The sequence below is a fragment of the Neurospora tetrasperma genome (assembly GCF_000213175.1).
Source record: "Neurospora tetrasperma FGSC 2508 unplaced genomic scaffold NEUTE1scaffold_2, whole genome shotgun sequence".
Lineage (NCBI taxonomy): Eukaryota > Fungi > Ascomycota > Sordariomycetes > Sordariales > Sordariaceae > Neurospora > Neurospora tetrasperma.
In genome coordinates this window covers 4,732,432-4,755,305 of record NW_009799100.1, presented here as the reverse complement: position 1 = coordinate 4,755,305, position 22,874 = coordinate 4,732,432, and the positions used below count along the sequence as shown (strand labels likewise).

Here is a 22,874-nt window from a genome sequence, read left to right as displayed (position 1 = left end):
AATTTTTCCTTTCCTCAAATTTTTTTTTTTTTTAATTTACCTCCCCTATCTGTTTAACCTACCTCACTTACTTGGATCATTGAAAAAAAAAAAAAAAAAAAAAAAAAAAAAAAAAAAAAAAAAAAAAAAAAGTGACTGACTGACTGATTGACTGTAACGCCTGATCAGATTTTCAATAGATTTCTTTTTATTGGGTCAAACCAAGAGCTCAATTAATACCTGGGTAGTTTCCATCGTCCTTGTTTCTTTTCTTCTCTATTCTTGTGAAACCCGTATGTATTTATTTCCATTCTCTTGTATCGCGTAGGGTATATCCGGCACAACTGTACAAGGCTCTTTTGGCAGAAGCTACCTATGTTGATCTACCTAGTTAGTGTACCTCGTACCTACCTGGACAATTTCCCTAGTTCTGGTTCCCATGTCCTTTCATTCCTGCGGGAAGCTAGTGTACTCAGGTGGTGTAGCACAATCAATACTCCCTTTAGGTAACTGAAAAAAACTCGATCGATATCGGTATCGGTGACCCCGTTGAGATATACGCCCCCGTCACGATTCTTCTTCACGCTCTTTAGTGATACTACATTCCTCGAGGTCCAGTCGAGGGCGCACGCGCGGAGTATCTATCGCCGATATAGCTTATAGCCTATGGCTTAGGTCATGTGTTATGTTGTCTTTCTAGGTGTAGGTAAGTTGGTTGGTCGTACAAAAAAGTCGGAACACAACCAAGCGATACCTAGGTAGGTAGGGCTTACCTAGGGCTTACCTAGGTAGGCTGAGTTTGGTACGACGCAAAAGACATGGAACGGCGTGAAGCTGCATGCCATTCATGCTTCGGGGTAAGATTTTTATCTTTGACAAACTCGATGTTCTAGAAGGTGTGCATGTACAGTAATAAAACAAGACATAAGGTCTGAGTTACTAGGTACCTAGTAACAGACGTGAGGGTTTACAACTACTACGAGGTTGTGATTATATCTTGTAGGAACTATAGAAAAGTTCTAGAACGATCTCGACCTGATGGTCTTGTTGCTCAAGGACATTGTGTCACTCTATGCTATGTAGGTAGGTAGTGATGGTAACCTTGTGTGTGTGTCCCCCGACTGTCCATAACCACTCACCTTACTTTTCAATTCAAGCACATGATCTAGGTAAGGTAGGCTGTACTCCATACCTCTGTCTACCTTGTGTTGCAACACTCTTGCGGAATGATGTTGCTGCGTTGCTTGGTGCTCATCCATGTGTGCTTGTATCCACTAGACTATACTACGTAGTGATGGGCAAGCACAGGTCCGTGACAGCTGAGTTGAGCAAATCCTGGAACCACAAGAAACTTTCCAAGGCCATCTGAACCTCTGCTGTGTTACTATAATGGTTGCTGTTCGTATGTTGATGTGTCGATTCGGTAGTTGCCACTCTGGGCTTTCGAAGAGTTTCGTGGTAGAGCCCGTTTATCAAGTATTCATGAAGCAAGACTCTTATGTCGGTAGCTGGCATGCCGGAGGTGTGTGCATATCTAAATCGTGAATCGGGTAAGTACGATCCTCTGGTACAGTAAGGAGTCAAGTAAATATCATGGGATTTCAGATTCAGATAACTCGACTGGATCGAGGGGTCCATGTGCAGTTCTCGGGAGGGGCCCGAACCGGCGATCCCATACACTACTGTTGAGCAACAGACAGACGTCTCGATGGAGGTTTGCAGATCACCGTTGCGGATCGCCCGAGGGCTCCAGCCAGTTTTGAGCCTCCGTCCGCCCACGAGCCACAGCGTGCAAGTCAGCGAGCGAGCGTATTAGATTAGAGTGTCGGCGTCCCAGGAGGCGCCATTCGGAGTCGACGATATCTTCACCTTCTCTTGGCTCTGTATGTCAGGCTTGTCGAGTCGTGCAACTTCTTGACAGGGAGCTTGTATTTGTCACACGATTGTGTGTCTTTGGTCCGTTGATGGAGATCATGGACAGATGGATGGATGGGACTTGCTCCATGGACATGGACATGGCTTGATGGCCCCTTGTCCGACTCCCCGATTTGGGACGGGATGGATACAGTATGGGAAGTTGATGGTAGAAAAGGGTGATCTGTTTCCCATGGCATTATCCCTGCTGCCGTTGCGCTACATAGTACACCGGCTTGACCGGGCACACAGGCGTTGATGAAGGGGGACGCGGGGGGTAAGAAGAGAATACACTACACTACACTAGAGGCCTGGAGGCTCAAAACGGGAAGCGAGCTGGGCAGACGAACATGGACAAAGGGGGTTCGGGGTGGCGAGTTTGTGAATAGCTGCATATCCCACACTAGTCTTAAAGCATCCGCTTGGTTCCCGTTCAAGCCGAGGATGCTGACCCTGCCCTGGGGGAGCTGGAAGTGATCGACAGCATACAGTATAGTGTATTATGTCGTGTAGCTTCCGGAGCTGGCATCCATAAGGGAAGATGTGAGCTGAAGCTGTCAGGAGAGGGTTGTGACGCTACCGGCGGCAGCGTGGGTGTTGACAGCTTCAGCTTCATTTTTTTTTTTTCTTTTTCTGACGGATCACCTTGTCTATATGCACCCATCCGTCCAGCCCCCGGTTCAACGGTTGTAACGGGAATGCGCTCCTCGTTCCGTTGCAAGATACCGGATGCGAGGTGCATTCCGCTGTCCCTACCAAAGTTGTGGTAAGGAAATGTGAGAGTGCATCTCCGGCTGCTGGACCTGCTGCAGTACATATGCATAAAGGACCCTGGCTGCGATGCAGAGTTGGATATGTATGTATGTAGGTGAATGACATTCCCCTGTGCAGTGAATTAATTTTGATGACAAGACACTTGCAAATAATTGGTTCAATATTAGCGAATTGAGAGCCAACACCCGATAGTCATCATTTTGAACATGCTTTCTGCCTTGAAAACGTGCCTTTGCTGTAGTATGCATCTGCACACTGGCAGCAGCAGTAGCATCAGTATGTACATTAGCCAAAAAAAAGTCTCGTGGACCCTATCAAAATTGAGGGTACTATCCTCCTCCTCCTGCTTGCCCCTGTGACTGATCCAGGGTTCTAACCGGGTCCATGGGAGGTCAAGACAAGGGAAGCGGGAACGAGGGACGACGGACGTTCTTGGACCTGAAGGCGGTTCGCGGGTCGCTACGCTAGCTGGACCATACCCCGACGACGTCATCGTGCATAAGACGGGCCTGGAAGCTCCCCCCGTCCTGACCCCGCTGGCTATTGACGAGGCTAGGAAGATTTGGGAATGGTTGTGTGGTAGTTGTGATGTTAATAGCGCCGGTTTCAACATGCAGGCACTGCAGACTATGTAGTGTAAACTACATATGTACACTACATACCAATCGATGTGTCCAGCAGCCCAGGGTTTATTTTTGGTTTGGTGAATTTCCCTCGCCTTGGGGATATCCCCAACAGGGACAGCAGACAGCAGGGACAGCGGAAAGATAGACCAAGGGTCTTTACATAGTTATGACGGCATAGTGTCTTCGTGCTTACTCGGCACCTAGTTTAGGAATTGTTGGGGAGTGGTTCTGTGTGTGCTCCAAGCTGGAATCGTAGCTCCATCATTGAGGGGAAGGTGAGGGAAGTGTGCGCTGATTTGGCGAGGATGAATGCCCTTTGTGCTGGCTGATGTGGGGGCGGCGCTGGTCGATAGATAAGATGATTTGCTCTAGTACGTGAACAACAGCTCGGAAATGGGAACAAAAGCAAGAAGAGATGGGATGGCGCGGCTGGCAACAAAACAGAACAGTGTCGGTGGGTAAAGAGTATTGGTCCCTGATGATCACGGGAATGATCCGTGATCCGTGCAGGCAGGCGTGGCAGAAGAATTTCAATCAATACATAAGCGCCAGGGCAGCGGACACATGCTAGCGAGGGGAAGGAGGTGAGCTGATTTGGCTGTGATGAGCTCTGCATGTAGATAGATGGATGGATGGAGGTTGGGGGCCCTGAAAGCGCGGGAAGTGGGAGTCGGCAAGGACCCTTGACAAGGAGGGTTGCCAGATGTCCCTCTTTGGGACTGGCTTGAGAGAAATCACCGATTCCCGATCATGGGATGGGGAGAATCCACATGGCCAGAGAGACGGCCGTCGAGGAGCTCTGATATGGAAATGGAGCTTTGTGAATCTTGGAGGGTTGCGAGTGGTCGGTGGCATGAGATCCAACTACACTAGTGTAGGGTCTGGACGGAGAGGCGGCTCTTGGGAGAAGTCTTGGGGGTGTCATCGAGATGGCCAGCATGCTGGGTGGGTGGATGTCTTCTTGGTAGTGGTGGGAATGACTTCCACTTGCACACAACCACGACGACACTCTAGAATGCGTGCCATATTGCGTTGATACCCAAGCCCAGCAACCTCCAACAGCCCAAGGTAAGAATGACGAGACTTGAGATATATGGCGACTGCCGGGAAGAACAAGCCAAGTCAATGACGCGGCTATCGCCAATAGTGGAGTGACCATGTGTGGTTGATGTTTGGAGTCGACTCATGGAGGCTAAAAAACCCCCCCAAAAAAGACAGACATCCTGGGTGAGAATTGCGTGCCTGAGTCCAAGCACTCGGAAAAGCCCAGGGGCATAAGTACACTATCAGACTACATATCTCTACACTACTGAGGGGGATGTGTGTGGAGGATGGTCCAAGCTTTGAGTGTGGGCTGTAAAGAATGAGCTGACTAAGGTATGGAAGTGAGAGGTATGGACTTGGTTGGAAGAACTTTAAGCATCCTGATCCAGATCGCCAGGGTGTGACTCCGTTGATTTCCAGTGTGTCGTTTGAAAATCTCCCAAACGGCGAGGCAAGTGTGTAGTGTATGCATTGTGAATCCCTTCGTGTTCCACAACCCGGACCTTTTCCTCCAGACACCTTCACTGACAACCTGTTTATCGCCCTTCTTGTCGATCTGACAGTGACTGCTTTTCTTGAAATCATAGCACTCAAGTTCAAATGGCAGTGTACCTTCGGGAGGAGGAAGCCGCGCGTGACTGCGGCTTTATGCTTGGTTCGTCGACAGCGGTCGGAGGGACAGCCGATTCGGTTTTTATTTTATTTTATTTTTTTCCAATTTTCTAGCAAGGGAAAGAAAGGGTGTCAACATCAATGGTCGACTCTGCGCTAGGACTAGTCACCGCCAAATGGACTATTGGCTGAATTACTCGATCAAAGTCCGATTGCACCCAAATTCGCGATTTGGAGAGGACCATGGGAAATGGAGGGGCTCAGCAAAAACGGCCGATGGCTTGCGATGGCTTGCGAATGCCTGCCAGGCCGAGCGGGAGTGGGTCTTTTGGCATGTGTCGGCGACAAGGGGTCGTGGTTAGCGCTGGTTAACGCTCATGAGCCCCACCCCTCAACTACGTCATAGCCTCCGTGAGGTTGTTAGAGCGGGCATCTCCCTCGTTGTCGCCCTCGCTCCCCTCGTCTGGCCCGTCTGGCCCATCTGGCACCTAGTCTTGGCACCATGTCTACCTACCTTACTCTACTTGACTATGCACTACTATCAGATGACTGGTGAGCGTAGGTACATAGTTTGTGAAATGGTTGTGATGAGCATTTGACTGAACGAAGGGTTTAGAGTGACACGACAACCTCAAGGACCTAGTATTATGGGAAACTACCGCGGGCCAAGTTGCGGGGTTAAGGGAAAACAGTGACCTGCAAGCAGTTGGAAGGGATGATTGCTTGACTTGCACATTTAAGCTGCACCTAAAAGACATCAACCTGACATCCATGGCATCCACTGAGGCTATCTTCACCTTCTCAAATGTCCCTGCATTAACAGAGACAGTTAACGGCAGATCAGACACAACAGGAACATCCATTTGGAAACCAGCACCAGTTAGTGGTGGATGGTGGTATATATGTATGTATGCAGAACGCGCGAGACACACTAAGGAGGGGAGGACTCAAAGGGGAGGGGACAGGTACAGGTACCCAACCAACCAACGACAGAAAGAGAAAGCGGAAAATGGATGAACCAGAGCATGGAATTTGAACAAGACGGAAATTCAGCATATCCTGTTCTCCAGTCCCGGCGTCGTGTTCCTGGTCTCGAGGACGGTCGCCGATGTACCGCCAGGGTACCTAGGGTGGTGCCAGCTCTCCATGCTGGTCGGTCCTCCATGCTCTGGCCTCTTCCCTATTGGAAGTTCCTGGTAGCGCATTAACCGTTTCGAGCTGTTCCTCCTACTTCCTTGCCCGTGAGCCCGGCCTCCCGTTCCATCCTCGCTGCGTCTTCATGCACCCTTGCCTGGCTCATCGGGTGTGTTGTGTGTTCAGATTATTCAGGTTCAGGTCCAAGTGCCAAAAGACTTGACCGTGTACACTATTTACTGCTCGTAGCTCCTTCTTTTTCTTTCCTCCCTCTTTTATCATCTACGCTTTCGCTCCTCATCTTCCTCACACGTCCCTTCTCTGCTTTCTCTCCTCTTCAAACCTGTTGTGCTCTGCGTGTTACTAGTATTCTCTCAGTCTCGGTCGGACCTATACAAGCCTCAGCCACCACCCATCAACCAAACCCCCCATCGCGATATTGCTCGGTTGAAAGGATCCGACTTTGACCTTAGCTCGACTAAACTCGCCAAGTTGTGAAGAAGCAATCCATCGTCGGAAAGTGCGGGGCCATCGGTTTCTTGCTTCAAATCGCCCTTGGATCGCAAGAGAGGTTTTTACAACAACAACACAGCAACACAAAATATTTCCTACCAACCGCCCGACGAAAAAGCAATATATACACGACACGAGGAAAATCATTCCGGATCGAGTACGACACAGAGTTGCGACGCCAGCATTCCCAATCATCGATCGCACACACCTCGGCCTGCCAACCACTTGTCGTGTCGCTGCCCCTCCGAGAGGTATCCGAATTCCCGTCAATTTGGGTAAAAGCTCCAGTTCTGTTAGTGAACTACTGCAGGTAAGCGAGCGGATACCCACCAAAAAAAGGTCCACCGCTACTAAAGGCCAATTCCCGTCCCTCCTCCGCACTTCCCCGCCCTGGCGACTGCCTGGCGCACACTGTATTGCCCACTGCGAGCCATTGAGCTGCCCAGCCAGCTGGAGGTTGCGCTGGAGAGGGATTGGAAGTGGGATGGATTCCTTTTTCTGTCCATTGCGTCCACTCCATTGCATTCGGCTCCCACCCGCTCTCCCCTTCACTTTTCGTTCCAGGCACTTTTGCTCTCGGTGCCCAAGCTGATTTTCCTTCCCAAGACAAACAAAAGTTTTTGGTTCGCCTTCAGGACTTCGTTCTCAGCCTTTGCCCGATCCCCTTATTGTGCGCACTACGCAGGCAATATCCGACACCAGCCGACGTCGTCCGTCTCCTCAGTCTCCCTTAAGTTACACAAAACACAAAGCGCCCGATCACCGGATCCCCTCACTGCCGCCACTGAATCAAACCTCGCGTTTGACCTGTGTTTTCGACACTCGGCCCATTCAGCTTGCCCCGCGCTCCCACCAGAGACAGGGCTATTTAGTCTTCCAGCAAATCTCACTCCGTCCTTTGTTCTGTAACATCAACACAACACTTCACAATGGCCGAATTTATCCGCGCCCAGATCTTCGGAACTACCTTTGAGATCACCTCGAGGTTGGCCTCCCTGCGACGAACCCTTCTGTCATTATGCGCTCTAGTCTGATCCCGCGATAGGTACTCTGATCTCCAGCCTGTTGGCATGGGAGCTTTTGGCCTTGTCTGGTATGTTTTTCGCTTCGCTATCTGGTCACATCCGCCAGACGCACCCAGCTAATGATGACCGCCGCGCAGCTCCGCGAAAGACCAGCTCACCAACCAGAATGTCGCCATCAAGAAGATTATGAAGCCCTTCAGCACACCGGTCCTCGCCAAACGCACGTACCGTGAACTGAAGCTTCTCAAGCACTTGAGGCACGAAAACGTTGGTCTACCAGATTCCATTGCACAAGCAAATTGAGAACCACGCGACTAACATGCTTGCGCTACAGGTCATCTCTCTGAGCGATATCTTCATCTCTCCTCTCGAGGATATCTACTTTGTTACCGAGCTTCTCGGAACCGATCTTCACAGACTTCTCACTTCTAGGCCTCTTGAGAAGCAGTTTATCCAGTACTTCCTGTATCAGATCATGGCAAGTCACCCCCTATTAATGTCGCGTGAAAAACGACCGCAATCACTAACTCCAGGATTAGCGCGGTCTCAAATACGTTCACTCCGCCGGTGTTGTTCACCGTGACCTGAAGCCAAGTAACATTCTGGTCAACGAGAACTGCGACTTGAAGATTTGCGATTTCGGCCTTGCGCGTATCCAGGATCCTCAGATGACGGGCTATGTTTCTACTCGTTACTACCGCGCCCCCGAGATCATGCTCACTTGGCAAAAGTACGACGTCGAGGTCGATATCTGGAGTGCCGGCTGCATTTTCGCCGAGATGCTGGAGGGCAAGCCCCTCTTCCCTGGCAAGGACCATGTCAACCAGTTCTCCATCATCACCGAGCTTCTCGGCACTCCCCCAGACGATGTCATCAACACGATTGCTAGCGAAAACGTGTGTACCCCCACTCTGCTGAAGGCTCTGCGACACCGTGACTAACTTTCAGTTAGACCCTGAGATTCGTCAAGTCCCTTCCCAAGCGCGAGCGTCAGCCCCTGAAGAATAAGTTTAAGAACGCCGATTCATCAGGTACGTCTCAGCCGCTGGCCATCGCAGGATACACAAGATGCTAACCTGTCTTAGCCGTCGATCTGCTCGAGCGCATGCTTGTCTTTGACCCTAAGAAGCGGATAACTGCCACCGAGGCCCTTTCACACGAGTACCTTGCTCCTTACCACGACCCCACCGACGAGCCGGTTGCCGAGGAGAAGTTCGATTGGAGTTTCAATGATGCTGATCTCCCGGTCGACACATGGAAGATCATGATGTGAGTTTCACCGCATCAATATGATGAGTTGAGAACCAACCACTAACTGAATCACAGGTACTCCGAGATCCTGGACTACCACAACGTCGAAGCCTCGGGGCAAATGATGTTCCCGGACGAAGTTTCGATTTCGCAATAAAACACGGCAACGGCAGGGTCCGAGACATGGCCCCGAATCTTCAACACAGGGGTGGAGTAGAAGTCCCCTGGCTTCATGATACCACGACATCATGCCACATGATTTCTTACCGTCATAATCCAAATTTTTTTTCGGTCAACTTTGTAGGAGTTCTCCGATTTTGTTTTTGTCTACAATGTTTGAAGAGCGGGGAAGCGGATACACATCAGAAAATTGTATCCAGGTCCCGGGTACAAGGGAAATTTCAAAGAAAGGGAGAGGGCATGCAGGTATGTCCAGAGAGAAGGACGCATGCATGGGAAATACACGTACCCAGGCACGGGCCATGTTTGGGGTTAGGATCAAATAAGACAAGAAGTAAAAGAAACCAGGATTCAAAAGAGGGTGCTTGCGCTTGTTGACTGCCGGACCGACTGATATTCACCAATGATGGAGAATTTGGGCATGCATGGCGTTCGTGGAGAGGGAATGATATGTAAGGCCGAGACCGCCACTCTTTGGAGCCCGCCGAGGGAGTTGATGGTGGACAAGCGGCCTGTATTGTTATGGAGAGAAAGGATGAGTGGAAATGATGGCTATCCATTCGTTCACGAGGCACTTGGTGGGGAGTAGTAACCTAAGCAGACACACGCCGTTAGGGGTCGGTTGTAGGGGCAAACAGGCGGTCGGATGGATAGAGTTGAGATTCTACATTTATTAGTTCGAGTATATGATAGACTTTTTTGGTAACATCAGCTCACGTCGGAGTATTACTGGCATTGCATTAAACATGCTTAGTCGGAGATCGCCAAGATCAGACTCTTAGCTCAGGGGTGGTGAAAAGGGGGTGAAGATTGAGTGAAAAGCGACGGTGGGCGGGGAGGGTGGTGAGGAATAGATCACTGTCATAAGGTTTAGCTATTCCCTCGTTGACCGTTGACCCAGAATCCGGTCTGTAGCTTTTGGCTGGCGGTTGGTTTGGGGGGGAAAACGCGCGTGTTTTGCATCAAACTATCACCATCGTTCGTTCCCGTCGATATCGTTCTCATGGATCACCGCCTTAGCAAAACCTCGCGGTAGGTCAGGCGGTTTGGTGTGCATTCCGATGTCTACATACATATATATGTACGATGTCACCGCATCTTACTGTCTGTCGCCTCTCTTACAGTTGCATGTTGCATGAGGCACTCACTGATGAGAACAGGACAAAGGAAGCAAACATCAGATGGTACAGGAAGATGGGTTGACTCGGCGATGCAGACTTACCTCTAGGTATGCGTACCTCAGGTCTATATAGAACGGCAGCCAACTGATTGGAGGATGCATCAAGGTAAGTTGAAGGTGTTGTTCAGCGCTGTGGGTTTCCGTCTTTGGGCAGTGAGTGGGCAGTGAGGGGACGGCTGGGGAACGAAGCACGAGCCGCCGCCCACTCAGCACCTCAGTCACGAACGCGCCTCGTCGAATTGTCGGGAGAAGCTCCGATCCTCCCGCTCGTCCTCTTCCAACTTCCCGTCCTTGGATGTCAGTCCGGCGACTGTTGTAGAAATGTTTCGACCTTGAAATCGTCTTGTCCTAAATCTTTGTTTATACCCACACTATCTCCGGATCACTGAACGGCGACAACACATACGGCATTGGCGTTGACATCGCTCGGCCCACCCCTTCCGCCGCCACTTCTCGTACCATCCCAAGACCCTACCAACCCAATTAAGCAACCTGGGCTATTCTCTCCGTCGCCGCTTCAATCTCTATATACTTACGTATACATACCTACCCTACCACATGGAGATATCTTGAATTGGTGATTACGAAAAACAAACATTCTAGTCATATAACCAAGCGCCCGGTAGCTTTTGCCGCCATTCCGGACCGCATATCAGTCGCAACTCCCGGATCCCGGATCCCCAGCCTAGACAATGTCCGTCCCCCCTACCCCGACAACCGAGAGAAAGCCGGGCTTCATCCCGCTTGTCGCCGTCGTCGACTTTCACCATGCGCGCGGCCCCGAGGTCGAGAGGTGGTTCGGCGTGCCCGAGGATAGCGATCCAGCTGCCGAGTATGATTGGGGGTTGTTGCCTTTTATGGCCCTGAGCGATGGTGCTCATGCGTACGTCTCCCCATTCCCCTCCAACTCTCGGAAAAGAAAAGACATGTTTAAAGACTGACGATGCATTGGACGGCACAGCGCAACAGAAGACTTCTCCTACTTCACCCTCCTCCGCCCCGCTACCGCCTCCGAACCCGAAGCCACCTCCCTCTTCGGCATCTCGTGCACCCGCCAGATGGATGCCTCCCAGCTGCTGAACCGCCCCGCCGATGTCACCCGCTCGACTGTACAAAAAGCCGTCGTCATCATCGCCGACTCGCCCCAGTACTTCGGCATGCTGCGCGAACGTCTGAGCGTCGTCACAAAGGCCTGGTTCGCTCAGCGCGAGTTCACTGATGTTGAGATCCTCCGTCGCTTCCAGGAGAGCCTAGCTGACGAGAAGGCGCGCGGCACCTTGCTTGGCGAGAAGGAGGAGGACAGGGATTTATATCTCGGCATGAGCCTGCGCGAGCTGGTGCGCGAGTTCCGGTGGCAGACGCTGGTGCTGCTCAAGTGCTGCCTGCTCCAGCCCAAGATGTTGTTCTTTGGATCAAGGTGCGAGAGACTGTGCATGATGCAGTTTTCACTCATCAGCCTGATCCCGGGCTTGTTGAGGAACTTGCAAGACTCGGCCGGTCCGGAGCTGGATAACTACGAGAAGAAGCTCCAGAGGCCGACGAGCTTGCGGACAAGTGATCGCAACTCGCTGCTGGCGTACATGGGCTTACCGCTCCAGATCTTCGGCAAAGGCAGCTTGTTCGGGCCGTATACCCCCCTCCAGCAGCTCGACATCCTAGCCGACTTTGGCACAAAGTCCTACATCGTCGGCAGCACCAACTCTCTGCTGCTCCAGCAAAAAGACCGCTACTCCGACATTCTCATCAACCTCGACGAAGACTCCATCAACATCACCTCTCCCAGCCTCAAATCCGCCCTCGCCCTGTCTACACCCGACCGCCGCTGGATCGACTTCATCACGCAAAACGTTAATGACACGTGGGACGACGCCAATCCGGGAATGCCCAAGACCATGGGCTACGTCGGTTCCGAGGAGTTCATCCGGCTACAATTCGAGGAGTACCTACTGTCTTTGATCTCGTCCGTCAAGTACCACAACCACCTCGCCATCCACTCCCAAAACCCACGGATGCTGCTCCCGCACATCGAAGGCGACCCCTCGCTCGACTTCAACGCCGACTTTATCGAAGCCTGGAAGCGCACGGAAAATTACCGGATCTGGGACGGCCACACGGACTCACACTTGTTCGACATTGTCGAGCCCAAGCACCCTTGTGCCGGCGGGCTGACGATCGATGATGTGCAGAGACGGATCGCGCAGCAGGTGCAGGATCTGCATCTGGATGAAAGATTTGCGGTCGGCAAGGAGGTGCTGGGGCGGAACCTGGCGGCAGGGAAAGAGAAGGCCAGCACCATGTTCAATAAATTGTATGCAGACATGGAGGCCTTGAGGGAACAAAGACGGAAGGCAGCGGAGGAGGCGGAAAAGCAACGACAGGCTGAGGCGGCAGCTGCTGGGAATGGGCAACAGCACGGTAGCGAAAAGGGTGGCGGCAGTGGGAGTGGGAACGGGAACGGAGGAAACGGACAAGGAGGACTGGCGCCAGCGGCTGCCGTGTCCACGGTAGGCAGCAAAGCCGGCGCCTTTGTGAGCAGCTGGACGGCTTGGGCGGGCGAAAAGCGCAAAGGATGGGGCCGTTCGGCGCCGACGACACCGATTACCGAGACCGCGCCTGTGCCTCCCACCACCACCGATACTACGACTACCAGCGACACGTCTTCACAAACTGGATCCCAACAACCAGAAGAAAAGGACAAGGAGAAGGAACAAGAAAAGAAAGGATGGGGCTGGTCCAAAGCCATCAGGAACCGCACCTCCCTCCTTCTCAGCGGCGGTAGCACGTCCGAAGAGCGTGAAACATTTATGCCCCAGTCGCCTCCTCGAAACGGGGCGTATGCCGCTCTTCCGCTGGGTACGGGCAGTCCGGAGTCGGTGAGGACCACCAGAACGGGGAACAGTAGCACTGTCGAACAAAGAGCGTATAGGAGGAGGGCGTTGAGTGGGGAGAGTATGTTGGATGCAGTGGAGGGTGAGGATGGGGAAGGGTACTCGGGGAGTGAGTTTGGAAGTCCTGAACGAGTACGTGGGGGGATTGCGAGAAAGCCGGTGGGTGGCGCCGGATCAAGACCCGGGACGGCGGGGACAGCGGGGAGCGTTAATCTGATGAGTCTGGCGTCGCCGGAGGTGGTGAGGTCCGCGGATAATACGAAGACGACAATCGCGACACAACAAGGAAGTGATGGTGAAACTGGGGTTAAGAAGGATGAAAAGGATGAGATTGAGGACAAGTCGGACAAGGCGGACAACAAGGAAAATGAGGACAAGGAGGATAACGGCATGCAAGAAGTCTCACTCGACGACGCCCCAGCAACAGCTACCGAGCATGTCAAGAAGGAACCATCACCTGTCCTAGCGCCGATAACGACTACTACTACGACAACAGAAGAGACACAAAAAGAAGAGTCACGGTCCCGATCACCATCACCATCACCGCTTCAGTCACCGGCTGTTATAGTGGCTGCTGAAGAGGCCGCGAAGGCGAGAGAAGTTTGGGATAAATAATAGCTTACATAAGGACAGCGACGGATAATTGAATATAGCGAAGCGTTATTTTGGATTGTTCACATTCGTATAGAATTGCAAATGAGTGAGCCATGTTTGAAGTATCACGCGCAGCGGCACGGCTGTTACCTCCTGCCTTCCTACAAAGCGTAGAGGTAACTTTCTCCATGTACATACTCATTTAAGGCTAGGAGTAGGTATGTACTAATTAATCCCCTCTTTACGCAGACGACACTACTAGAATTCCAAGTTGGGTACCCAAGTCGATCATACCTACCTCTGTCTACCAAGCACATTGTACTGTATGTAATTGACCTGCTAGCCCGCTTGCCGCCGGGTTATCAAAGCTTTCCCACTGTTCGGATGCATACACATCCGTAAGCAGTTAGTTAGTTGTTCATCGATGTTCATGTCCACGGTCTCACCATCACCATCATCAATCACCAACAAGGGAAGATAGGTTGCGGGCGATGCTACTGGTGTTGTGTTGATTCCGACGGACATGGGCTCGTAGTGTAAGTGGCCCTCCCTCCCTCCCTTTACCTATGAGACGGTGCTGCCTCCATGTAGACCCACCGATGCCGTTGTTACCTACCTAAGAAATGGCAGTCTTCTCTTCTCTTCTTCCGACCACGACTACGGAAGGCAAACCTCCTTGCTTCCATCCAGTCAGTCAGGAAAAACTTGTTCTTGTCCCAAACGAAACAAATCTGGTTGATCCGCGGGACATCTTCAGTTACCTACCTACCTACCTACGGAATTTCACACAAAAGAATCAATAGAGGAGATAGGTAGGTAAGGTACCCTCATCAATTACCGTAGTAAGTAAGATATCAAAATCGCAAAGGAACTCCTCCTGTTATTGGAACCACTCACTGCATTCTGGTGGGAGACACGGTAGGTAGGTACATGTACCAAAGGCGTATTAGAATCAATGTCCAAGTTGATGCGCGCTCTCTACTTAATTTTAAAGTTCATAGTTTGTTGTATGTCGCTGTCCTGGACTCTTTTTTTTTCCAAACGAAGATTGTTAAGTTGGTTGTAACATATACTTTGACCATCGTATCTGTTCTCTTTCTTCGTAGTTCCATGTTGATATGAATATAGAATATGAAGAGTTGAGACAAAGATATTTCGACTAGATGGAACATCACGGAGTCAAAACAAGCACTCAAGTTGAAGGATATTGCTAGTAAGATTGGTTTAAGGTATAGATCACGATCAGATTAAGAAACACAGGAAAATCAGAAAGTAGTTTTAGCGGTTCTTGGGCTTTTCTTCCTTCCCCCCCTCCGACTCTTTCTTCAGTTTTGCTCGTCCTTTTCATTATTTTTTTCTCGCAATTAATTTTTCTCTTCAGTATAGAACAACTGTAGCCTCGTCACCTTTTGAGGCATGGTCTGTGGTAGAAGAAAGAGGTGCGTGAGGTCAATATGGGTGCCGAGGAGTGTAAGCGCTTCCAGAGTAGGAACATCAAGTTATGACACAAACAGATTGTCGTCAATAGTGTATTCTCTTATCTATTTCTCGCTGGATGAAGTTTATACAGCCCCCAAGAAGGAAGATTATGAAATCATCATCTCACAAGAACAAACTCGAAAAAAAAGATGACAAACACACCAGGGCATGACATATTCTCGTAAGCCCATTCAGCCATACGTTTCCAGAACAAAGACCATCTATCATTCAAAGGAATAACTATATGGACACGAAAAGAGATAGAAGTAGGCCACCTCTAAGCCTCGATAACAACCTTGAGCACCAAGTTTCCCTCGTCATCCATCGTCCGACTAGCCAGTTCAAACGCTCCCTTGGCGTTCTCCAGCCCCTTGAACCGGTGGGTAACCATGTCATCCAAGCTCGGGAGAGTGAACCCAGCACCAGATCCTTTCTGGTTACAAAGTATTCGAATACCGGTAGCATACGTGTTCGCATAGCGAAAGACGCCGAGAATGTCAATTTCTCTTAAATGGGCAACCGACAACGGCAGCGTCTGAATCGGCGTACCCATGCCGACCATAATGATTTTACCCCCTGGGCGGGTTGCGTACAAGGCTGTGTGCATGCACACTTCCTTGCCGGTGCACTCAAAGGTGACGTCGACGCCAATGTCTTCATCATCGCGGTCAAGGACAGGGTTTTGGGTTTGAGTTAGCACGTCGGCGGCAAGAGCTTTGGCGGAGTCAAGCGAACTGCGGAAAGAAAGGGTGCTGTATGGTGTGGCGATGCCATCTGATGGGGTGGATGAGCCGGAGCTGCTGTTGCTGTTGGGGAATATTGAGGAGCTGCTGGAAGAGATGTGGAGGGGTCGGGAAACGACGTATCCGTGGGTTGCGAAGCCTTTGGAGATGGCGTAATCAACGCGGCCTTGGTCGACATCAGTAATAGTTACCTGTATGCAACCTGCCTGACGTGCCATGGCTGCGGTGAGTAGCCCGACCGTACCGGCTCCGAGTACTAAAGCCGTAGAGCCGGGAGCGGGACTTGCTCGATTGACAGCATGTATACCAACAGAAAGAGGTTCAAGAAGAGCTGCAGCATCAAAGGAAATATTATCCGGGAGTCTACAAAGTTGTTAGCATTGTGTTGATACCCATAATTCCTGGATGAGCTTACTTGTGACACCAGATAGCAGGGTGGTTGATCCTCTCTTGGAGGGTACCTTGGTAGTGAGGAACTGACTTGGCACTACTCCTGAATCTCATCTTTTTGCAAAGATTATAACGGCCTTTGCGGCAGATGGTGCATTGACCGCAGGCCACACCAACTTCAAGCGCTACCCTGTCACCAACGCTAAAGCCCGAGACCTGGGGCCCTATGGCAACGACAACGCCCGAGGACTCATGACCAAGTGAGAGAGGCATACAGGCGCAAAGGTCGCCATTCGCAAACTTCTTGTAGTATGAGATATCGGAGCCGCAAATTCCTGTCGTCTTGACGGCAACCTGAAGCTCACCAAGCTCAGGTTCTTCGATGGTTCGTCTTTCCTACATTTACAATGCCCGTGTCAGATCTTTGTGTCACAGAAAACCGAATGAGCGTTGTAGGGTGACACAGGGCTTCATACCTCACTTTCTTGTGTAACACTCCCATCTACATCCAGAAACAAGGGGATGAGAAACTTACCAATCGCAAGTCCCGTGGGCCATGTAAGACAGACGCATTAATGGATGAAGCCGTAGACAGGACGGGTAGGTGCATCGGTGTGTGCTCACATCCTGCAGAGGGAGCCATATGGGGATAGATGACAAGGGAAGCGTGGGAGGGGAGTGAGATGAAGAGGTATGATTGTATGGCTTGGTTCGATGAGGCTCAAGGAATAGATCGGCCTGTAGTTGTAAAGAGTCGGGAAAATAGGTGTCCAAGTGACTATGAGGCTGGAATATATGAGAAGCTCGGTGGAAGGGTGTCAAGAACCGCTTGGCATTCACTAAAATCCTTGAGTGTATCAGCCGGATGGGAAGGAGAACAAGAGGCAAATTGAGACCTCGGAGATGAATGGCTAGGCGTTTGTTAAGGCGGAGTTGACTGAAGGGACGCAAGTTGGAGGGAAGATAGTTGAGAAGGTTCAAGATAGTTGAAGCCAGATGCAAAGGCTCACTGCCTGGAAGAATATAACAAGGGTCTGATGATGGTAACTTTGATGGTGATGGTCAAGGGAAAGGCCAGAACTCACGAAACACCCCTCACCCAGAAGTTTATGAATCCCTTGTGCCAACGCGACATTTGAAATGTTACTCTCCATTGACGTGCCTCAGCTTTTTTTTTTTAATGGTTGAGTTAGGATTAATCACATCCAGGGCCCAGAACGCATGGATCCGTGACAGACACAGAGTAGGATACCATGAACCGGCGTCTGAACAACAATGATTTCTTTCTCGAACAAGCTCACCAGTAAGAGATCTGACGGTTATCTCCCGATGTCTCGAAAAATATCATAGACATGCGCCCCACAGTAGTCCAACACGCTCTAATCTCGGAAAGGCATGCAAGGAGACCGGCAGCTGCACAACTTTGCGCGCGTGAAGTTATCGTCTATGCTGGTTGACGTTGAAAGGGCAGCGTTGATGTAACAGTCCTTCCGAGACCGGAAGAACATGGACTCAAAGCACATGTGTATGTAGTGGCACAAGCAATGGCCGAGACTTGACATGCCGAGGGAGAATACTTAGCTAGGTACAAGACATTATACACATGGCTGTGTCAGTATGTCTGTACGGCCCGGACGGCATGGCTACCGCGGCCCAATTGGATGGTTTGACTTGCAGGTATAGGTGTCAGGTAGCAGCAGAGGATGCCATAGTACCATAATCTCTTCGGGATGGCAAGCAACTGATGCCGTTGAGCCAAGATAATGGCAAGGATCATGATGTGATAGCGCAGATATCACCTACAGAACGCAGTACGGCCAGCATTGTAGTTGATGAAGGATGATATACGAGATACCGCAGTGTGTCGTGGAGGACAGGTGGTGGTGGTGGTGGTATTGATGGTGGTGTTCGTGGCTGATCCACGCTTGACGCGCATGAAGGATGGTGTGCGATTTGGCAGTTGGACATGGTCTTCCGGGTCATCGAGATCGAGGATCGTGGAGCACGGAGAATGGGAAGAGAAGAGAGGAATGCGGGATGGAAGGGTGACACAACTTTGAATTGAGTGAAAAGTGAATGGAAAGAGAAAATTGAAGGAAGAGAAGGAGGGACGGCTGCTTCTCGGAGAGGTGCCCAAGTTGACCAATCAGCGTCCAGTGTACTTCAAGTCCTGTCTGTGTCGTGACGACTGGTTGGGAAAGAACATCTTTCTTCCACTGTGAGGTCTCTTCCATTGCATCTCTCCTTCCCAGGCAGTTGGTCCTTATCACTTTCAAAGAAGACGCAATTTTATTCAGCTTTTGCAATCTATTGACCGAGTGACGGGCCGGATTCAGTAGTCAGCTTGTTCAACATAGGACATTTATCCTTTGGGCGATGTTAAAACAGACAATGGCAGATAGCGAAATGCTACTCTCCATGGCCCTACTGCGGCGGGTGAGGCGCCCGAATAACCCCTCCTATTACGGCAACTGTTGGAACGGCAGTCAGATGCAATCATGCATCATTGCTCAAACGAGGCCGGTTCCGCTGTCTTGTGAGAGATAACGCCTCTGCCCTGAGGGAAGCACAAGGGAAGCCGGCGGAAGTAGCCATCGACTCCCCGAAAAGAAACGGACAGCATCGATCCTCGCACAACATCATACTTCCGGGTATCTTATTCCCGAGCGTCGAGGTTTCATGGATCACTTCACATGCTCTCAAGGTGCCCCCTCGTCCAAGCCGTTCGACCCACGTGTCGGCAACTTTCAATATCACCCGCAGAGGCATGCTATTATAATGTACACGGCTCAACCCCTAACACTTCCAAATCAGCGTGTTGATTCAAGCTGTCAGGTACCAGGCCTACTTTATCTGCCTAGATATAGGATATCACCAGTCTCACTCGTTTCGACAACGGGTAGTGCCTATGTGGCATCTCCATCTCCAGCTTCAAGTTTGACATCATCTCTGGCCAGCCGCGGACAAGCATACAATGCTGCCGTGGTTCCTATCAGGACACGGCCAACTTCCCGTGGTTCTGGCCAAAAATGGTCGTCCATCCATTGCGCTCACCTGAAGTGGGATATCGTATAGGCCATCTATTTAGCAACAAATTGATGCTGCGTTACCTTATTCCCGCGTCCCTAATCAAGATGCTATTCACTTCAAAACAGGAAGCAACCGCCTCGGCTATACCACTGCACAACCAGACTTGTTTTCCTCTGCCTATCGGATCATGACATGTTTGCAGCAGCCAAGATCGTGTCCTCATCATCTGCATATGATCCAGCCTGGTGAGTATCTATCTCTTTGATGATCGAGACCGGGAAGTGGCCTTTCTCGATGGGATCAATCAATTTCTGCTGCTTGTCTGCATGTATACCAGCGGATGGCGGACGGCGGCTCGCCCAACAAATCAACCGCCCGTGATTTAATTGTGTTCAATGACATTCACAACTCAACCAAACTGTTACGGCAGCCTCCTTTGACTCTAGTTGTATGGCGCACAGCACAGCACATGACAAGCTGCCATGTTGCAGCATCGGAAGCCTCAAATCAGCATCTAGAAACGCTTCTCGAGTGAAAGGGAACAAAGCTGCGCGATAAGTGTGGAGGTAGGTGTTTATGATTATGGTTGGCACATACTTTAGGTTAGGAAAACCGTATAGTTTCGTGAAAACCAGAACTCAGCTTCTGTGGAATTTGGCAGGTTCAAGGAGCCTTGAAGTATGCCGTTTTTTTTTATTTTTTATTTTTTTTTTATTATTAGGGCCCTTCCCAAGAGTAATATGAGATGGACAAAAAGGTCAGATGATAAACGTTCTTGACGAATGGAGGCCAAAGTTCAGATTTCGAGCTAGGGAGATGGATGAACTGTCATCATCACGATTCTGTTGATTGTTCATGAATGTTTCCAAGGGAAGAGGAATGACACCAGCGAGAATAGAACCACCACACTAGAGCAGGCAGATTTGTACCATGCACATTCATCAATCAATATCGTACATATATCGCCATCATCTACAATTCACTCACCCAAGCATCTTCTCCCTCGGCCCCGTCACCAGCTCAAACTCGCCCGGATCCAACTGCAACGAGTGCCTACCGCCCGTCATGCTCCTCAGCTGGCTATCGTACTTCATCATATCCTTCAGCGGCGCCTTGCCCACAATCTCCAGCATGCGCACCACGCTCTTCTTGGGGTCTCGCAAGCTCTGCACGCTCTCGTACGGATCCGGCGGGACGTACACCCTGCTCAGATCGATGCCTCCGCCCTCGCTGATAAACGCAGCGTCCGCCTCACTCTCCTCGGGTCTCCTCACCTCGAGCACCGCGCCGCCGCGCGCCGAGACGAGGTCGTGCTGGATCGCGTGCGACGCTTCCTCGGGGCAGTGGATCGTCACGTTGGTGAAGGGCTCCAGGATGCCCATGGCCGAGTTGGCGTGCGCCTCCTTCAGACAGGCGCGCACGGCCTGCAGCGCCGCGTTGGTGATGTGCCCGCCAGTCGTCATGTTACCGAAAAAGTCGGTCTCGGGATCAAACGTGATGGTGACGTGGGTCTTGCGCACAGGACAGTTGCGGCGCGGGCCTCGCGAAAGCCCGGCGATGACGCCGTTGAGGAGCTGCTGGCGGACGAGCTCGGCGTCAAAGGGTAAGGAATCGTGGTCTTCGGTCCCTTCGGGAAGGGGAATCGCAATGTGGATGATGTTGCCGTCGCGCTCGACGCAGGACTCGAGAATGGATTCGTGGCGGTGGTGGTCCTCGACGGGGACCAAGGTCGCGGTGCAAGCGGCTTTGCCGTTCTCGCCGCGCATGGGGCGGTCGAAGACGGCGCGGTGCGGTGGGACGGGGGAGAGGAGGCATTCCGAGTACTCGACTTCGATGTCGCCCCAGATGGCGGCATCGCGGTCGATCTTGTAGTGCGTCAGGAGACGGTGTTGGGCGATCTCGAGGTGGAGGAGACCCATGCCGGAGAGGATCAGCTGGTCCGTCTTTTCGTCCTTGCTCCAGCGGATACTGGGGTCTTCGCGCGAGAGCTTGCTGAGGGCTTCTTCGATCTTCTCGCTGGCGGTCTTGGTGTAGGGCTCGATGGAGATGAAGGCCACCGCGGGAGGAGTGTCGAGGGTTTTGATGTGGACGGCTCTGAACTGCTCGGGAGCCTTGGGGTTGTGGCTGCCGGGGAAGGTGAGCAGGGTGTCACCAGTGCGAGCTTGTTTCAAGCCGGTAAGAGCGCCAATCTGGCCGGTACTGAGGTGTTGAATGTCTTGGTGATCTTTGGCAGAGACGTGAAGAAGCGCTTGAGCTTTCTCAAAGGCATTCATGTTGCTGTTGTAGAGGTGATTGCTGCGGTTGAGAGCGCCGTGATAAACCCGGACGAAACTCATCATACCGCGGCGGGGATCGTCAACGACTTTGAAGACGTGACCGATGGTTGTGATGGGTGACTGGTGGTTAGCCTGATGGCCATGGTTCTTCTTCTTCTTGTCTTGCAGAGTAAGGAGCTTGGATAGCGGCATTGCCTTCTTGCCTTGAATGACCTCCACTTCTGGTCTATCGAGAGGGCTGGGTAAGTAGTCAATGACACCATCAAGTAATGGCTGCACACCAATGTTCTTGAGAGAAGCGCCGGCAAAGATGGGGGAGAACTTTGCCTCTCCATCCATGATCAGTTTTCTAACGGCTTTCTTAATGGAGGAAGTGGGCACATCCTTTTCGAGCTCGAGAAACTCCTCCATGACGGCATCATCATGTTCGGAGAGTGTCTCGATGAGACTAAGACGGGCTTTATCCATTTCGGCACGAAGAGTCGGGTTCTCCTTGCCAATGGTCTCCTCACTCACAAGTGACATTTGGCCCGTGCTGGAGAACTTCATGCCGACGAGGTTGATGATGTCGATGACACCAACAAATTCATCCTTATTCCACCACGGAATTTGGCAAATCAAAGGATAAGTTCGGAGTCGTGAAGCCACCTCGAGGCATGATCTCTTGAAGGAGGCACCATCACGGTCGAGCTTGTTGACAAAGATCAGTCTCGGGATCTTTGATAGTTGGGCAGACTCCCAGACTCGCTCGGTATGAGTTTCAACCCCCTTGACAGCATCAAGGATGCAGACAGCACCGTCAAGAATCGGCAAGCAACGGTCAACCTCGTAGCGGAAGTCCTGGTGGCCTGGCGTATCGATCAGGTTGATGCTCTTTGGTTGTTGGCCGGGAGCCAAACTCTGCTGTGGAGGCCAGAGAAAGGTAACGGCAGCGGACTGGATGGTGATGCCCCGCTCACGCTCCATAGGAAGGAAGTCGGTCATGGTGTTGCCATCCTGAACATCTGCAAGGGGTGTAAGTGACATGCTCACTCCGTCGACGAGCTGGCTAGCTTACTTCCAAGATGTCTGGACAAGCCACTGTAATAGAGCATTCGCTCAGTTGTTGTGGTTTTGCCCTGGGAATTGGGTTAGAACGCAGAACTCTTCCTTCAAGAAGTAAAGGACTTACGGCATCGACATGGGCAATGATGCCAATGTTGCGGATTGCCTCGACCCTTGCATCGTGAGCAGGGTCGGCGT

At 51.3% G+C, this 22,874-nt stretch overlaps 6 protein-coding genes across 6 annotated transcripts; 4 read left to right on the top strand and 2 right to left on the bottom strand.

Moving 5' to 3' along the window:
* Positions 1-3,691: 3,691 nt before the first annotated feature.
* NEUTE1DRAFT_116646 (uncharacterized protein) lies at positions 3,692-3,939 on the top strand (the record flags this gene model as incomplete). The annotated part of the gene is made up of 1 exon (XM_009851680.1): positions 3,692-3,939. One exon carries the CDS (start codon positions 3,709-3,711, stop codon positions 3,862-3,864), a length of 156 nt encoding a protein of 51 aa, XP_009849982.1.
* Positions 3,940-5,720: 1,781 nt separating this feature from the next.
* On the top strand, positions 5,721-6,078 carry NEUTE1DRAFT_99933 (uncharacterized protein; the record flags this gene model as incomplete). The annotated part of the gene is made up of 2 exons (XM_009851679.1): positions 5,721-5,853; positions 6,020-6,078. The coding sequence occupies 2 exons, from the start codon at positions 5,721-5,723 to the stop codon at positions 6,076-6,078; spliced, it is 192 nt and encodes a 63-aa protein (XP_009849981.1).
* Positions 6,079-7,282: 1,204 nt separating this feature from the next.
* Positions 7,283-9,928, top strand: NEUTE1DRAFT_121521 (mitogen-activated protein kinase; the record flags this gene model as incomplete). The annotated part of the gene is made up of 8 exons (XM_009851678.1): positions 7,283-7,581; positions 7,642-7,689; positions 7,759-7,888; positions 7,956-8,099; positions 8,161-8,517; positions 8,574-8,652; positions 8,707-8,890; positions 8,948-9,928. 8 exons carry the CDS (start codon positions 7,526-7,528, stop codon positions 9,027-9,029), a joined length of 1,080 nt encoding a protein of 359 aa, XP_009849980.1.
* A 996-nt stretch (positions 9,929-10,924) lies between these two features.
* NEUTE1DRAFT_145712 (uncharacterized protein) lies at positions 10,925-13,788 on the top strand (the record flags this gene model as incomplete). The annotated part of the gene is made up of 2 exons (XM_009851677.1): positions 10,925-11,115; positions 11,194-13,788. 2 exons carry the CDS (start codon positions 10,925-10,927, stop codon positions 13,733-13,735), a joined length of 2,733 nt encoding a protein of 910 aa, XP_009849979.1.
* A 1,477-nt stretch (positions 13,789-15,265) lies between these two features.
* On the bottom strand, positions 15,266-16,969 carry NEUTE1DRAFT_121519 (uncharacterized protein; the record flags this gene model as incomplete). The annotated part of the gene is made up of 3 exons (XM_009851676.1): positions 15,266-16,299; positions 16,352-16,722; positions 16,862-16,969. 3 exons carry the CDS (start codon positions 16,967-16,969, stop codon positions 15,471-15,473), a joined length of 1,308 nt encoding a protein of 435 aa, XP_009849978.1.
* Positions 16,970-20,298: 3,329 nt separating this feature from the next.
* Positions 20,299-22,814, bottom strand: NEUTE1DRAFT_121518 (uncharacterized protein; the record flags this gene model as incomplete). The annotated part of the gene is made up of 3 exons (XM_009851675.1): positions 20,299-22,628; positions 22,690-22,750; positions 22,804-22,814. The coding sequence occupies 3 exons, from the start codon at positions 22,812-22,814 to the stop codon at positions 20,340-20,342; spliced, it is 2,361 nt and encodes a 786-aa protein (XP_009849977.1).
* Positions 22,815-22,874: the final 60 nt, after the last annotated feature.